Source organism: Taeniopygia guttata, chromosome 30 (assembly GCF_048771995.1).
Source record: "Taeniopygia guttata chromosome 30, bTaeGut7.mat, whole genome shotgun sequence".
Classification (NCBI taxonomy): domain Eukaryota; kingdom Metazoa; phylum Chordata; class Aves; order Passeriformes; family Estrildidae; genus Taeniopygia; species Taeniopygia guttata.
Window position 1 is genome coordinate 360,182 of NC_133055.1, and position 15,686 is coordinate 375,867.

At 61.9% G+C, this 15,686-nt stretch overlaps 2 protein-coding genes across 3 annotated transcripts; both read left to right on the forward strand.

The window, feature by feature from the left end:
- Window positions 1–15: 15 nt before the first annotated feature.
- LOC115491799 (uncharacterized) lies at window positions 16–3,601 on the forward strand. Of its 2 annotated transcripts, none has more exons than XM_030260242.4 (5): window positions 16–2,652; window positions 2,745–2,861; window positions 2,981–3,067; window positions 3,221–3,264; window positions 3,365–3,601. In XM_030260242.4, exons 1-5 carry the CDS (start codon window positions 2,163–2,165, stop codon window positions 3,404–3,406), a joined length of 780 nt encoding a protein of 259 aa, XP_030116102.4. In that variant the 5' UTR covers window positions 16–2,162; the 3' UTR covers window positions 3,407–3,601. The 2 variants fall into 2 exon arrangements, with proteins under 2 accessions (XP_030116102.4, XP_041567767.2); XM_041711833.2 differs by having other exon boundaries at window positions 2,745–2,840.
- A 940-nt stretch (window positions 3,602–4,541) lies between these two features.
- Window positions 4,542–15,448, forward strand: CARM1 (coactivator associated arginine methyltransferase 1). Its single transcript, XM_032745610.3, has 16 exons — window positions 4,542–4,736; window positions 6,897–7,022; window positions 7,112–7,218; window positions 8,021–8,125; window positions 9,449–9,559; window positions 10,610–10,787; window positions 10,866–10,956; window positions 11,611–11,692; window positions 12,205–12,290; window positions 12,393–12,482; window positions 12,558–12,695; window positions 13,646–13,735; window positions 13,814–13,926; window positions 14,020–14,097; window positions 14,707–14,775; window positions 14,877–15,448. Exons 1-16 carry the CDS (start codon window positions 4,592–4,594, stop codon window positions 15,011–15,013), a joined length of 1,746 nt encoding a protein of 581 aa, XP_032601501.1. The 5' UTR covers window positions 4,542–4,591; the 3' UTR covers window positions 15,014–15,448.
- The last annotated feature ends 238 nt before the right edge of the window (window positions 15,449–15,686 follow it).

Here is a 15,686-nt window from a genome sequence, read left to right on the forward strand (position 1 = left end):
CTGATCCCGGATCCCGGGGCTGATCCCGAATCCTGGGGCTGATCCTGGATCCCGATCCCGGATCCCGGCGGGGGCAGCTCCCGGGCAGGTCCCAGCAGCTGATCCCGGCAGCTCCGGTGCCCCCCCGGTGCCCCCCCGGTGCCCCCCGGTACCGGATTTTGGGGCGGGGGCAGGGGGGGAACTTTGCACTTTGTCAGAATTCCCGAGGGGGAGGCCCGGGCCTTCCTCCCCCTCCTCCTCCTCCTCCTCCTCCTCCTCCTCTTCTTCCCGAATTCCCGAATTCCCGGGATTCTGCCCCAAAACCGCCCCCGCCCACTCCCAGGCCTTGGGTTTGGGGGTTTTTTTGTTGTTTTTTTTTTTTTTTTTTTCTTTTTTTTTTTTTTTTTGTTGTTTTTGGGGGTTTTTTTAGGTTTTTTTGCGGTTTTTTGGGGGTTTTTTTGTTCCTTTTTTTTGGTTTTTTGGTTTTTTTTTAAAGAACTCGGGGGTTTCTAGGGCTGGGGCAAACACTGGAATTCCCAGAGGGATTCACCAATGATCCCAAATTCCCTGAGAACCTCAGGAATTTCATCTCGGGAATTGCCCCGGGAGAGGAGGAGGAGGAGGAGGAGGAGGAGGGGAAAGGGGAGGAAGCTGCGACCTCTCCCCCACCGCCGCGTTCCCGATCCCGCTCCGCCGGGAGCCGAGGTTGTAAATATTTTTACGGACTTGTATTAATTGTATAAAAAAAAAAAAAAAAATTGAAAAAAAAAAAGGGGAAAAAGAAAAAAAAAATTTAAAAATACAAAAAAAAAAAAAAGAAAAAAGAAAAAAAAAAGAAAGAAAAAAAAAAGGTAAAAAAAAGCCAGAAACCGCGGCCCAGCAATAAATGTGGATTTTTCCAACCCCCCCCCCCCCCGGCCCCGGTGCCTTAACGACCCCCCGGCTCGGGGGGGGCCAATTAATCCATTAACGAGCCGGGGGCGGTTTTGGGGGGATCCCCCCGAAGTGCCTCCGCTCCGCGTCCCATTAATGAACTAAAAACCGGCAAAAAAAAATTCCGAATAAAGGGAAAAAAAAAAAAAATCCCAAAACCGCCTGAGGTCTGTGCAGTTCCTGGGGCTGGGGGGGTCTGGCGGCGCGGCCGCTGCCGTTCCCCGGGGGATTCCGTGCGGAACGGTGAAAAATCGGTGAAAAAACGGTGAAAAATGGGTAAAAAAATCCCCAAAATTCCGTTTGCGCGCGCCGGGTCCTCCGCGCTCATTGGCTGCTCCCTCCCGCCGTCCTGAGCTCTGATTGGTCCGTTCCAGCTTGGGCCCGCCCCCCGCGGCTCGCGAGCGCCCTCTGGCGGAGCGGGACTCCCACAATGCACCGCGCGGGGCCCGGGGGGATTTGGGGCAAATTTAGGGAAATTTGGATCAGATTTGGGGGAATTTGGGGTCCTGGAAGGGAAAATGGGGACAGATTTGGAGATCTGGGGGCAGACCTCAGGGCTGAGGCAGACTTGAGGCATTTTAGGGCAGATTTGGGGGAATTTGAGGCAGATTTGGGGTGTCTGGGGCAGATCTGAGGGCCATGAGGCAGATTTTGGCTCCAAGGGCCAGATTTTGGGTGTCTGGGGCAGATTTTGGGTGTCTGGAGCAGATTTTGGGCTCCAAGGGTCAGATTTTGGGTGTGTGGAGCAGATTTTGGATATATGGAGCAGATTTTGGGTATATGGAGCAGATTTTGGGTGTCTGGAGAAGATCTGAGGGCCATGGGGCAGATTTTGGGCTCCAAGGGCCAGATTTTGGGTCCCAGTGGCAGATTTTGGGTGTCTGGAGCAGATTTTGGATATATGGAGCAGATTTTGGGTCCCAGGGGCAGATTTTGGGTCCCAGGGGCAGATTTTGGCTCCAGACTCCCTCGTCCATCCCCTCCCCGCGACTCTCGGGCCGATTTTTCCGGGATTTCACGGAAATCTCTTTCCCAGCCCGGAGCAGCCGCGTTTCCCCTCCCCGAGCTCAGAGTTTTGGGTACAAAAACCCCATTTTTGCGCAACGGGCAGAAACTCCCATTTCCATTTCCTGCGGCCGAGGCGCCGCTTCCTTCCCGAGCCCCGAGCCCCGAGCCCCGAGCCCCGAGCCCCGAGCCCCGAGCCCCGAGCCCGGCGGATCCCGGGGAGCTCCCGGTGCAGGAGGGTGAGGATGAGGATGGGGATGAAGATGAGGTTGGAATTTCTGCTCCTCGTGGTTGCGGCTTTTGCCTCGTGCTGGAGCCAGACCGGGCACGATCCCAGCGGGGATTCCCGCCGGGATTTCGGTGATTCCCCCCGGGATTCCCGCCGGGATTTCGGTGATTCCCGCCGGGATTTCGGTGATTCCCGCCGGGATTCCCGCCGGGATCCCGGTCCCGCCGCCCCCAGGCTCCTCCCGCCGCCGCTGCTGCTCCGGTTGCCCCCGGAGGCGGCTCCGGCCCGGATCCGCTGCCTGGCCCCGCGGCGCTTCACCGGCAGCACCTTCGAGCTGCTCCGGGGGGTCCCGCCGGTCCCGGTGCGGAGCGTCCCCGCCGCTCCCGACCGCCACTGGGTCGAGTTCTCCGTGCCCGGAGCCGCCCGCTGCCTCCGCTGCCGGTACCGGAGCCACAACGGCAGCGCCTGGCTGGAGTCTGAGCCCAGCCCCGCCACCGGCGGCTCCGGTGGGTGCCGGGGAACCGGGGAACCGGGGGGGAGTCCCCGTCCCACATCCCGGGGCTGCCCCCGAGCCCAATCCGGGGGTTTTTCTCCCCAGATTTGGGCGATGCCGAGTGCGAACCGAGCACCGGCACCGGGACCCCGCAGAACGGCACCGGGACCCCGTGGAACGGCACCGGGATCCCGCAAAACGGTACCGGGATCCCGCAGAACGGTACCGGCACCGCCCCGGGCTGACACCTGTCACGGTCCCGGTGCCGGATCCCGGTTCCCGATCCCGGTACCGGATCCCGGTACCGGATCCCGGTGATTCCCGCTCTCTCTCCCTTCCAGATCCTTCCTGGCTCGTCCCGGTCTCGGTCGGTGCCGCCGTCCCGGGGCTGCTGCTGCTGCTCGGGGCTGCGGCCGTGGGCTGGCGAGGTGGGAGGGCTCGGAACCGGGAATGCCGGGGATTGAGAAGCGGGAATTCCGGGGGTTCAGAACCGGGAATTTCGGGGGTTCAGCGCCCAGGGTCCCCCACCCCGCCCTGCTGGGGTATCCTGGCCCCCGGTGCCACCGGTTCTGTCCTCACAGGCCTCCGGCGGCGGCGTGGACAGAGCCCCACGGTACCGGCCCCGGTAAGGCGGGACCCCCCGTGCCCCCCAAACCCACCGCAGCCCCCTCCAGCCCCCGCGTGTCCCCCCAAAATCCACACCCGCGTCCCTCCCGTCCCGGCAGAGCCTCCCCCTGGCCCCCGCGCCGACGCCGCTGTCCCGGTGAGGGGTCCCGGGGCTCCCGGTTGCCCCCTCCTCCTTCCCGGTGAGGACACGGAGCCGGGGGCGCCTCCCGGCGTTCCCACGGATCGAGGCTGGCCCTGGGTCCGGTTACCGGGAGCCCTCCGGGAGGATCCCGCTGCCTCCGGTGCTGCCGGGGCTCCACCGGACTCGCCGGTGCCAATAAAGGTGTTCGTCTCCAGCGCCGCCGCCTTCCCGGTGTACCGGTACCGGTGCCCTGTTCCCCGTCCCGGTGTCCCGGTGTCCCGTTCCCATTCCCGGTGTCACGGTCCCGGTGGTCCGTTCCCATTTCCCCCATCCCTTTGCCCCGTTCCCGGTGCCCCGCTCCCATTCCCAGTCTCCCATTCCCTTTGCCCCGTTCCCTTTCCCGGTCTCCCGTTCCCGGTGCCCCGTTCCCATTCCCGGTCTCCCATTCCCGGTGCCCCGTTCCCATTCCCGGTGCCCCGTTCCCATTCCCGGTCTCCCATTCCCGGTGCCCCGTTCCCATTCCCTTTGCCCCGTTCCCGGTGCCCCGTTCCCATTCCCGGTGCCCCATTCCCATTCCCGGTGCCCCATTCCCGGTGCCCCGTTCCCGTTCCCGGTGCCCCGTTCCCATTCCCGGTCTCCCATTCCCGGTGCCCCGTTCCCATTCCCGGTGCTCCGTTCCCATTCCCGGTGTCCCCGTGTCCCGGTCTCCCATTCCCGGTGCCCCGTTCCCGGTGCCCCGTTCCCATTCCCGGTCTCCCGTTCCCGGTGCCCCGTTCCCATTCCCGGTCTCCCGTTCCCGGTGCCCCGTTCCCATTCCCGGTGTCCCGTTCCCGTTCCCGGTGTCCCGTTCCCATTCCCGGTGCCCCGTTCCCATTCCCGGTGTCCCGTTCCCATTCCCGGTCTCCCTTTCCCGGTGCCCCGTTCCCGTTCCCGGTGTCCCGGTGTCCCGTTGCCCTCCCGCCCGCCAGGGGGCGCAGCAGCCCCGCCCGCGGCCTCCTTTGTGGGCGTGGCCATTGCGGCGGGCGTGTCCCGGTCGCGGTGGGCGGGGCCCGGGTCGGGTGGGCGGGGCCCGGGTCGGGTGGGCGTGTCCCGGTTTGCGGTGGGCGTGTCCCGGTCGCGGTGGGCGTGTCCCGGTCGCGGTGGGCGGGGCCCGACCGGGGCAGGGGGCGGGGCCCCGGGTGGGCGGGGCGCGGCGCGGTCCAAGATGGCCGCGGTGTCGGTGTTCCCCGGCGTGCGGCTCCTCACGGTCGGGGACGCGAACGGGGAGATCCAGCGGCACCAGGAGCAGCAGCCGCTGCGCCTCGAGGTCCGCACCGGCCCCGACAGCGCCGCCATCGCCCTCTACGGCCGTGAGTGCGCGCGGGAGGGGGCCCCGAGCGGGGCGGGGGAAGGCGTGAGGGGCTCTGAGGGGATGGGGGAGGGGCCCTGAGGAGGCCCCGAGGGGTCTCTGGGGATGGGGGGGGTCGGGGAGGAGCTGTGGGGAGCGGGGGGGGTCCCTGAGGGGTCCGTGGGGATGGGGGGGTCGGGGCTGGGGGGGTCTGGGGGGGTGGGTTGGGGGCTGGGGGGGGTTCGGGGGTTCAGGACTTGGGGGGCCGGGCTGGCTTTGGGGGGGGTCCGGAGAGGGGTTTGGGGGGGCTTTAAGTGTCCCTCAGCTTCGGGGGGTCTCGGCCCCACCGGGGGCTCGGGGGCAGCTCGGGATGGGGGGGGGTCCCGGTTCCCCGTGTCCCCGTCCGTGTCCCCGTTCCCGTTCCCGTTCTCATCCCCGTCCCCGTTCCCGTTTCCCGGAGGCTGCAGAAAGTTGATTCCCATCCCCCCCCGCTCCTGCCCGCTTTTACCCGAAACGGCCCCAATTCCGTGACCTTCCCGGTATCCCCCCCACCCCCTCCCGGTTCCGGGGCACGGGAGGCGGCGGCGGCACCGGCTCCGCTCTTTGTCTGTGACACGGTCCCGGCTCTTCCCCCGCTTTGGGGCTTTTTTTTCTTTATTTCTCCCCCCCGAACTCGGCGCCCGCCGGGACTCCCGCGGCTACCGGGGGGTGCTGGGGGGCGAACCCCGGCCCCCTCCATCGGTGCTAACGGGGCGCTCGTTAACCGGCGGGAATAATTAATTCACCGGCGGGAATAATGAACGGGCGGCAATAATTAACGCGCGGCTCCGCCGGTTTGACACCGATGCTTTTGGGGGGAAGGGGGGAGGGAAACTGAGGCACGGCGCCGAGCCCGCGGCTCCTCCCGGTGCCGGGAGAACCGGAGCTGCCCCGGAGCCTGCGGCCGCCGTTCGGAGCTGCCTTTGTGTGCCGGGCCGGGGGGCTCCGGGTGGTCCGGGCGGAGCATCTGCCGGTCCTTTCATCGCCCACAAAGAGCCGCGGCCGCCGGGGCTCCCGCTCCGGTGTTCCCGGTGGAAACCCGCCGCTCCCGGTCCCTCCCGCAACTTCCCGCGGCGTGGGAAGGACCCCCGGGGGTTGGGGGGGTGAAAACCGGGATTTTTGAATTTTTTTTTTTTTTTTTGGGAAGCGGCTGGGTCGGTTTTTCCGGCGTGAGAGCGGCCGGGAGCTCCGGGGGTGCCTCCCGGGATGGTTCCCGGTGCCCGGGGCGGTTCCGGGGGAACGGGGCTGATTCCCGGGGCACTTCCCAACTCCTGGGGCGATCCCAGCCCCTCCATCCTCTTCCCTGACCCCAAATCCTCATTTCTGACGGGAATTCCGGCTGCCCCCCCCCCGCCGGGCCGTGCTTTAGGAGCCCCCCCGCCCCCCGCGCTGTAATTAGAGGTTAATTAGGTTAATTGTGCTTTATCCCGCTCTGTTGGGAGGGTTCGGAACCGGGACCGGGCGGGGGCCTGGCCTGGCGCTCACCTCGCTTTTCTCTGTGTCCTCTCCCTCTTTCCTTTCATTCCACCTCATTTTCCCTCCGTGCCCGCCCCGTTCTCCCTTCCCCCTCCCCATTCCCGGTGTTCCCCTTCCCTCATTCCCGCTTTTTCCCTTCCATTCCCTGTTTTCCCTCCCCATTCCTGTTTCCCCCCCAATTACCTATTTTTCCCCCTCCATTCCCATTTTTCCCCTCTTTCCTGTTTTTCCCCCCAATTCCCTCTTTCTTCCCCCCTCCATTCCCATTTTCCCCCCTTTTTTCCCCCCTCCATTCCTATTTTCCCCCCATTTTCCCCGCCAATTCCCCTTTTTCCCCCCTCCATTCCCATTTTCCCCCCATTTTCCCCCCTCCATTCCCATTTTCTCCCCTTTTTTCCCCCTCCATCCCCATTTTCCCCCTCCATTCCCATTTTCCCCCCTTTTTTCCCCCTCCATTCCCATTTTTCCCCCCATTTTCCCCGCCATTCCCATTTTCCCCCCTCCATTCCCATTTTCCCCCCTTTTTTCCCCCTCCATTCCCCTTTTTTCCCCCTCCATTCCCATTTTCCCCCCATTTTCCCCCGCCATTCCCATTTTTCCCCCCTCCATCCCCATTTTTCCCCCTCCATCCCCATTTTCCCCCCCAAATCCCCATTTTTCCCCCCAGACGAGGATGTCTGCGTGTTCAAGTGCTCCGTGTCCCGCGAGACCGAGTGCAGCCGGGTGGGGAAGCAATCCTTCATCATCACCCTGGGCTGCAACAGCGTGCTGCTGCAATTCGGGACCCCCACCGGTGCGCAGCCCCCCTGCATCCCCCCCGGCTCCCCGGGGACCCCCCAATAACCCCCAACACCCCTTTTTTTGTTGGGTTTTCCCCCCCAGATTTCTGCTCTTTTTACAACATCCTGAAGAACTGCCGGGGACACAACACGGAGCGCTCGGTGTTCAGTGAGCGCACCGAGGAGTCCTCGGCCGTGCAGTACTTCCAGGTGGGGGTTCCCGGTGCTGGGGGGGCATTCCCGGTGCTGGGGGGGGATTCCCGGTGCTGGGGGGGCATTCCCGGTGCTGGGGGGGGATTCCCGGTGCTGGGGGGGGATTCCCGGTGCTGGGGGGAGATTCTGGCAGGGTTTGGGGGGAATCTGGCTGGGTTTTGGGGGAAATCTGGCTGGGTTTTGGGGGGAATCTGGCTGGATTTGGAGGAGAATCTGGCGGGGTTTTGGGGGGATACCTGGCTGGGTTTTGGGGGGGTTACCTGGCTGGGTTTTGGGGGGTTACCTGGCTGGGTTTGGGGGGGAATCTGGCTGGGTTTGGGGGGGATACCTGGCTGGGTTTTGGGGGGATACCTGGCTGGGTTTTGGGGGGAATCTGGCGGGTTTTGGGGGGAGAATGTGGCTGGGTTTTGGGGGGAGAATCTGGCTGGGTTTGGGGAGATCTGGCTGTGTTTGGGGGGAGAATCTGGCAGGTTTTGGGGGGGAATCTGGCGGGTTTTGGGGGGGAATCTGGCTGGGTTTGGGGGGGATACCTGGCTGGGTTTTGGGGGGATACCTGTCTGGGTTTGGGGGGAATCTGGCTGGGTTTGGGGGGAGAATCTGGCGGGGTTTTGGGGGGATACCTGGCTGGGTTTTGGGGGGAATCTGGCTGGGTTTGGGGGGGATACCTGGCTGGGTTTGGGGGGGATACCTGGCTGGGTTTTGGGGGGAATCTGGCTGGGTTTTGGGGGGAATCTGGCGGGTTTCTGGGGGAACACCCAGCCAGGACCCCGGGGTGACGGGCTGTCCGTGTGTCTGGCAGTTCTACGGGTACCTGTCGCAGCAGCAGAACATGATGCAGGATTACGTGCGCACGGGGACGTACCAGCGGGCGATCCTGCAGAACCACAGCGACTTCAAGGACAAGGTCTGCTGCTTTTCGGGGGGTTCAGCTCGTTTTGGGGGGAACCCGGTGTCTTTTGGGGGGTCTGACCGGGTTTTTGTCATGACTGGTTTGAGGGGGGAAGCGTGGCTTGGGTTTTGGTGGGGGTCTGGGGATACTTGGCTGGGTTTTGGGGGAATCTGGCTGGGTTTTGGGGGAATCTGGCTGGGTTTTAGGGGGAATCTGTCTGCGTTTTTGAGGAATCTGGCTGGGTTTTCGTCAGGATCTAGCTTGGATTCAGGTGGGAATCCCGTCTCGCCTTTTGGAGAACCTGCCCTGTTTTTTGGGAAGCCTGGCTCACTTTTGGGACAGACCAGCCAGATTTTGGGGTTTGGCTCCAGCTCCAGCAGCACAGCTTTATCCCAGAGCTGGAAATTGGGTTGTTTTCCCCATCCTTGGGGAGCACAGCTGGCCAGGGGTGTGGGCCAGCCCCGCTGCTGCCGTTCCCACGTTAAAATGTGGGATCAAAGATGGGATCAAACACGGATCAAAGATGGGATCAAACACAGATCAAAACCGGGATCGAACAGGGGATCAAATATGGGATAAAACACAGGATCAAATATGGGATAAAACACAGGATCAAATGCAGGATCAAATGTGGCATCAAACACAGGATCAAACGTGGATCAAAAATGGGATCAAACACGGATCAAAAATGGGATCAAATGCAGATCAAACGTGGGATCAAACATGGGGTCAAAAATGGGATCAAAGAGATCAAAATCAGGATCGAAGAGAGGATCAAAAACAGGATCAAAAATGGGATCAAATGCAGGATCAAATATGGGATAAAGCACAGGGTCAAATGCAGGATCAAACGTGGGATCGAACACAGGATCAAAAGTGGGATCAAATGCAGGATCAAACAGGATCAAATACAAGATCAAAAACGGGATCGAACATGGGATTAAAAATGGGGTCAAATGCAGGATCAAATATGGGCTCATACATCAAACACGGGATCAAATGGAGGATTGCACACGGGATCAAATGCAGGATCTGATGTAGGATCAAACGCGGGATCAAACACGGATCAAAAATGGCATCAAACAGATCAAAACCAGGATCAAACATGGGATTAAATGCAGGATCAAACACAAGATCAAACCTGGGCTCAAATGTGGGCTCAAACACGGGATCAAACATGGGATCAAACACAAGATCAAACGCGGGATCAAACACAGGACCAAACGCGGGCTCGGCGCGGTTTTGGCCGCCCTGATCCGCTGGGATCCGCTGGGATCCGCTGGGATCCGGGCCTGGGGGGCTCCTGGAGGGTCCCAGCTGCCCCCAACCCTTCCCCAGATCGTGCTGGACGTGGGCTGCGGCTCGGGGATCCTCTCCTTCTTCGCGGCGCAGGCCGGGGCGCGCAAGATCTACGCGGTGGAGGCCAGCACCATGGCCCAGCACGCCGAGGTGAGCCTGACCCGCAGCAAAAAGGGTTTAAAATCGTGGGGATTTGGGGTTAGAAGGAAAATTGACCTTAGTAGGCCTTGGGAAAATACCCTGGGTACGTGAAGGCCTTGTACTTGGTAGAACTGCACCTGTGTAGCCAGTAGATGATAAATGATATAATTGTTAGATGTGATGATTGTTTAGTAATTGAATATAATTGCTGTTTAGTCGTGAGAATAATCATGAGAAACTGTGGTCAGGGGCTTGAGAAAGATCACGAGATACTCGTGCTTGAATAAAGCCCATGTATACAATAGAACAATATAAGTTTAATAATTAATATGTAAGTTCTATAGGGATAGAATATCAAATACGTTCAGCTCGAAAGCCGTGTCACAGTCAGATTTGGGTCTGCAGCCCTGATTCCCAGAGCTCTCAATAAAACAACCTGCATAGAGTCATATCCTGTGATTATTTGTGCTCCTGAACACTGACAACCCCATCCCCTTTTCCCCTTCTTCTTTTCCCCTCCCTTCTTCCTCCTTTTCCCCTCCTTTCTTCCCTCTTTTCCCCTCCTTTCTTCCTCCTTTTCCCCTCCTTTCTTCCCTCTTTTCCCCTTCTTTCTTCCTCCTTTTCCCCTCCTTTCTCCCTGCTTTCTTCCTTCTTTTCCCCCTCCTTTCTTCCTTCTTTTCCCCTCCTTTCTTCCTCCTTTTCCCCTCCTTTCTTCCTCCTTTTCCCCTCCTTTCTTCCTCCTTTTTCCCTCCTTTCTTCCTCCTTTTCCCCTCCTTTCTTCCTCCTTTTCCCCTCCTTTCTTCCTTCATTTCCCCTCCTTTCTTCCTCCTTTTCCCCTCCTTTCTTCCTTTTTCCCCCTCCTTTCTTCCTCCTTTTCCCCTCCTTTCTTCTCTCTTTTCCCCTGCTTTCTTCCTTCTTTTCCCCTGCTTTCTTCTCTCTTTTCCCCTGCTTTCTTCTCTCTTTTCCCCTGCTTTCTTCCTCCTTTCCCCCTCCTTTCTTCCCTCTTTTCCCCTCCTTTCTTGCTCCTTTCCCCCCTCCTCCTTTCCCCTGCTTTCCCAGGTGCTGGTGAAGAGCAACAACCTGACGGAGCGGATCGTGGTGATCCCGGGCAAGGTGGAGGAGGTGTCTCTGCCCGAGCAGGTGGACATCATCATCTCCGAGCCCATGGGCTACATGCTGTTCAACGAGCGCATGCTCGAGAGCTACCTGCACGCCAAGAAGTACCTGAAGCCCAGTGGTGAGCGCCGCTGGGGGGTCCCCGGGGGTCCCCGGGAGCCGCGGGACCCCCCAGGCTCCAAGCTGGTCCCTTCCCCAGGGAACATGTTCCCCACCATCGGCGACGTGCACCTGGCGCCCTTCACGGACGAGCAGCTCTACATGGAGCAGTTCACCAAGGCCAACTTCTGGTCAGGCGGCACGTCCCGGTCCCTGTGCCCGTCCCCATTCCCGTTCCCATTCCCTGTGCCCATCCCCAGTCCTTGTGCCCGTCCCTGTGCCCGTCCCTGTGCCCATCCCAGTCCCTGTGCCCGTCCCTGTGCCCGTCCCTATTCCTGTTCCCAGTCCCTGTGCCAGTCCCTGTGCCAGTCCCTGTGCCCGTCCCTGTGCCCGTCCCTATTCCTGTTCCCAGTCCCTGTGCCAGTCCCTGTGCCAGTCCCTGTGCCCGTTCCCAGTCCCATTCCCTGTGCCCATCCCCAGTCCCTGTGCCCGTCCCTGTGCCAGTCCCCAGTCCCAGTCCCTGTGCCCGTCCCTGTTCCCAGTTTCCCATCCCCGTTCCTGTCCGCACTCCCCATTTCCCATTCCCCGTTTCCCATCCCCATTCCCAGTTCCCCATTCCCAGTTTTCCATTCCCAGTTCCCCAGTTCTCCATTCCCAGTTCTCCATTCCCAGTTCCCCGTTCCCCATTCCCAGTTTCCCGTTCCCAGTTCCCTGTTCCCAGTTTCCCATTCCCAGTTTCCCATTCCCATTTCCCCGTCCCCATTTCCCCGTCCCCATTTCCCCGTTCCCAGTTCCCATTCCCGGTTCCCCATTCCCAGTTCCCATTCCCAGTTTCTGTCCCACAGGTACCAGCCCTCCTTCCACGGTGTCGATCTCTCGGCGCTGCGCGGCGCTGCTGTGGACGAGTACTTCAGGCAGCCGGTGGTGGTGAGGGACCCGGGGGTCCGGGGGCTGTTTTGGGGGTCTGGGGGCTGTTCTGGGGGTCCAGGGACCATTCTGGGGGTCCTGGGGCCATTCTGGGGGTCCTGGGGCCATTCTGGGGGTCCTGGGGCTGCTCTGGGGGTCCAGGGACCATTCTGGGGGTCTGGGGGCCGTTCTGGGGGTCCAGGGCTCGTTCTGGGGGTCCGGGGGCTGTTTTGGGGGTCCTGGGCCCATTCTGGGAGTCCAGAGGTAATTCTGGGGGTCCTGGGCCCATTCTGGGGGTCCAGGGGTAATTCTGGGGGTCCTGGGACCATTCTGGGGTTTCAGGGACCATTCTGGGGGTCCAGGGCTTGTTCTGGGGGTCCTGGGGTCGTTCTGGGGGTCTGGGGGCCATTCTGGGGATCCAGGGGCTGTTCTGAGGGTCCAGAGGTCCTTCTGGGGGTCCAGGGGCTGTCCTGGGGGGCTTCAGTCGAGCCAGGAGGGTCCCACACCCGAGCCCACCCCCCTTTTTATCCCAGGACACCTTCGACATCCGGATTTTAATGGCCAAATCCGTCAAATACACCGTGAACTTCTTGGAAGCCAAGGAGGGTGACTTGCACAGGTGAGGCACCACCTCGGGGGGGATTGGGGGGGTCGTGGGATGGGGTGGGGGTCTCTGCCCACCCCCCAGTAATTAACTCCCGCTAATTATTCTCTCCTCCAGGATAGAAATCCCCTTCAAATTCCACATGCTGCACTCGGGGCTGGTGCACGGCTTGGCCTTCTGGTTTGACGTGGCCTTCATCGGCTCCATGTAGGTGTTGGGGGGGGCTCCCCAAAGGTGGGGAGGGGTCGGTCCGGCCCCCCTGACCCCCCCGTGCCCCCCCAGAATGACGGTGTGGCTCTCCACGGCCCCCACGGAGCCGCTGACCCACTGGTACCAGGTGCGCTGCCTGTTCCAGTCGCCGCTCTTCGCCAAGGCCGGCGACACGCTCTCAGGGACCTGCCTGCTCGTCGCCAACAAGAGGTGAACGGGGGATTTGGGGATGATTTGGGGGTGCAGAGGGGGTTTGGGGGGCATTTAGGGCTGGTTTGGGGGAGCAGAGGGGATTTCAGGGGGATTTAGGGCCGGTTTGGGGGAGCTCTGGGGGTGCAGAGGGGATTTGGAGAGGATTTGGGGACATTCTGGGGGAACAGAGGGGATTTGGGGGGTGTTTAGGGGATTTGGGGACATTTTGGGGGAGCAGAGGGGATTTGGGGGGCAGTTTGGGGTGAATTTAGGGCCACTTTGGGGGCTCCAGGGGGCAATCTGGGGGGATTTAGGGCCGTTTTGGGGGTTCTGGGCGGGGGGGGGGCATCTTGGGGGGGATTTGGGGCTGATTTGGGGGAGCAGAGGGGATTTGGGGGGTGTTTAGGGGATTTAGGGCCATTTTGGGGGAGCTCTGGGGGGGATTTAGGGCAATTTGGGCCGTTTTGGGGGCTCTGGGGGGGTTTGGGGGGATGTGACGGGGTACACGGAGGATGTGAGGGGGGATTGGGGGGCACAGGGTGGATTTGGGGGGCACGGGGGTGGTCCCCAAGCCCCCTCTCCCCGGCCGTGTCCCGGTTCGGATCCGCTGCTCCCTCGGCACCTCTGGAACGGGGCCGGGAGCTGGGGGGGGCTCCTGGCCCAGTTTGGACTGGGGGGGCTCCCCCTGGCCCAGTTTGGACTGGGGGGGCTCCTCCCGGCCCAGTTTGGACTGGGGGGGCTCCTGGCCCAGTTTGGACTGGGGGGGCCCTGGCCCAGTTCCAGGACTGTATTTTTTGGTGGGGGGAGTCAACCACGACCCCTTGGGGGCATTTTGGTGCCTCAGAACCCCCTTTGGCCGCGCTTTGGGGGTCTCTGTGCCCCCCAGCTCCATCTGGGGGGTCCCAAGCCCCTCCAGCTGTTTTTATTTTGGGGGGCGGGGGTCTCACGGGCTGTGTCCCCCTCCCCAGACAGAGCTACGACATCAGCATCGTGGCCCAGGTGGACCAGACGGGCTCCAAATCCTCCAACCTCCTGGACCTGAAAAACCCTTTCTTCAGGTAGGGCCGAGCCGGGGTTTTGTTGGGGGGCCCTCCCCCAGCCCCCCAAAAGCCCTGACGCCCCCTCCCCACCCCCAGGTACACGGGCACGACCCCCTCGCCGCCCCCCGGCTCCCACTACACGTCGCCGTCGGAGAACATGTGGAGCACGGGCAGCACCTACAACATGAGCACGGGCATGGCCGTGGCCGGTGGGTCTGGGGGGCTCTGGGGGGGTTCTGGGGGGGTCTGGGGGGGTCACCCCGCGGTTCTGGGGGGGCTCTGACCCCCTTCTCCCCACGCAGGGATGCCGGCGGCCTACGACCTGAGCAGCGTCATCGCCGGGGGGTCCAACGTGGGGCACAACAACCTGATCCCCCTGGGTGAGTGGGGGGCTCGGGGGGCAGTGGGGGGCTCAGGGGGGGCTCAGAGAGAGAGTGGGGGGCTCAGAGGGGGAATTGGGGGGCTCAGGGTGGGAGTGGGGGGCTCAAAACAAGATTGAGGGGCTCAGGGTGGGAGTGGGGGTCCCATAATGACTTTGGGGGTCTCACAATGACAGTGGGGGGCTCACAGCCACAGCAGGGGTCCCACAACTAGAGTGGGGGTCCCACAATCAAAGTGGGGGTCTCATAATGACTTTGGGGGCCCCACAATGACTTTGGGGGCCCCACAATCAAAGTGGGGGTCCCACAATGACTTTGGGGGCCCCACAATCAGAGTGGGGGTCTCATAATGACTTTGGGGGCCCCACAATGACTTTGGGGGCCCCACAATCAAAGTGGGGGTCCCACAATGACTTTGGGGGCCCCACAATCAGAGTGGGGGTCCCACAATCAGAGTGGGGGTCCCACAATGACTTTGGGGGTCCCACAATCAGAGTGGGGGTCTCACAGTGACTTTGGGGGTCCCACAATCAAAGTGGGGGTCCCACAATCAAAGTGGGGGCCCCACAATCAGAGTGGGGGTCTCACCGTGCCCCCCACCCCCCACAGCCAACACCGGCATCGTCAACCACACCCACTCCCGGATGGGCTCCATCATGAGCACGGGAATCGTGCAAGGTACCCCAAAAACCCCCCCAAAACCCCCAAAAACCCCTCCTGGACCCCCCAAACCCCTCCCGGACCCCCCAGCCCCCCGCTGACCCCCCTGTGCCCCCCAGGCTCGTCCGGCGGGCAGAGCGGCGCGGGCTCCAGCGGGCACTACCCCCTGAACAGCCAGTTCACCATGGGCGGCCCCCCCATCTCCATGGCCTCCCCCATGTCCATCACCACCAACACCATGCACTACGGCAGCTAAAACCCCCCAAAAACGGGCAAAAACGGGCAAAAACCAAAATCCCCACAGCTGGGGCTCCCCCGCCCCCCCGGGGGTCCCCCTCCTTCCCCCCCCTCGCTCCGTGCAGGACCCGGAGGGGGAATTTGGAATTTTGGGGGATTTTTTTTTTTTTTGGGGTTGTTTTTTGGGTTTTTTTCCCCCTCGGGGAAGGTTTTGTACCGCTCGGATTCCCGGGATGGGGCGGGGGGTGGTGGGGGGGTGAGAATTCCCTCCTCACCACCGGGAATTCCCTCCCCCACCCCCGGGATGGGGATCCCGCCGGGAACGGGAACGGGAATGAAGAACGGGAACGGACCGAGAGCCGCGGGCCGGGCCCCGTGCCGGGATCGGGAATTTCTCCGGGATTCCTCCGGAATTTCTCCGGCTGTAGTCTGAATAAACGGGAGGGTTTCCACACTCGGGCCACCCTGAGGGGTCTGGGGGCTCCAAAAATCCCTGGGGGCTCCAAAAATCCCAGGGGGCTCCAAAAATCCCTGGGGGCTAAAAATCCCTGGGGGTTCCCAAATCCCTGGGGGTTCCAAAATCCTTGGGGCTCCAAAAATCCCTGGGGGTTCCCAAATCCCTGGGGGTTCCCAAATTCTTGGGGTTCAAAAATTCCCAGGGGGTTCCAAAAATCCCTGGGGGTTCCCAAATC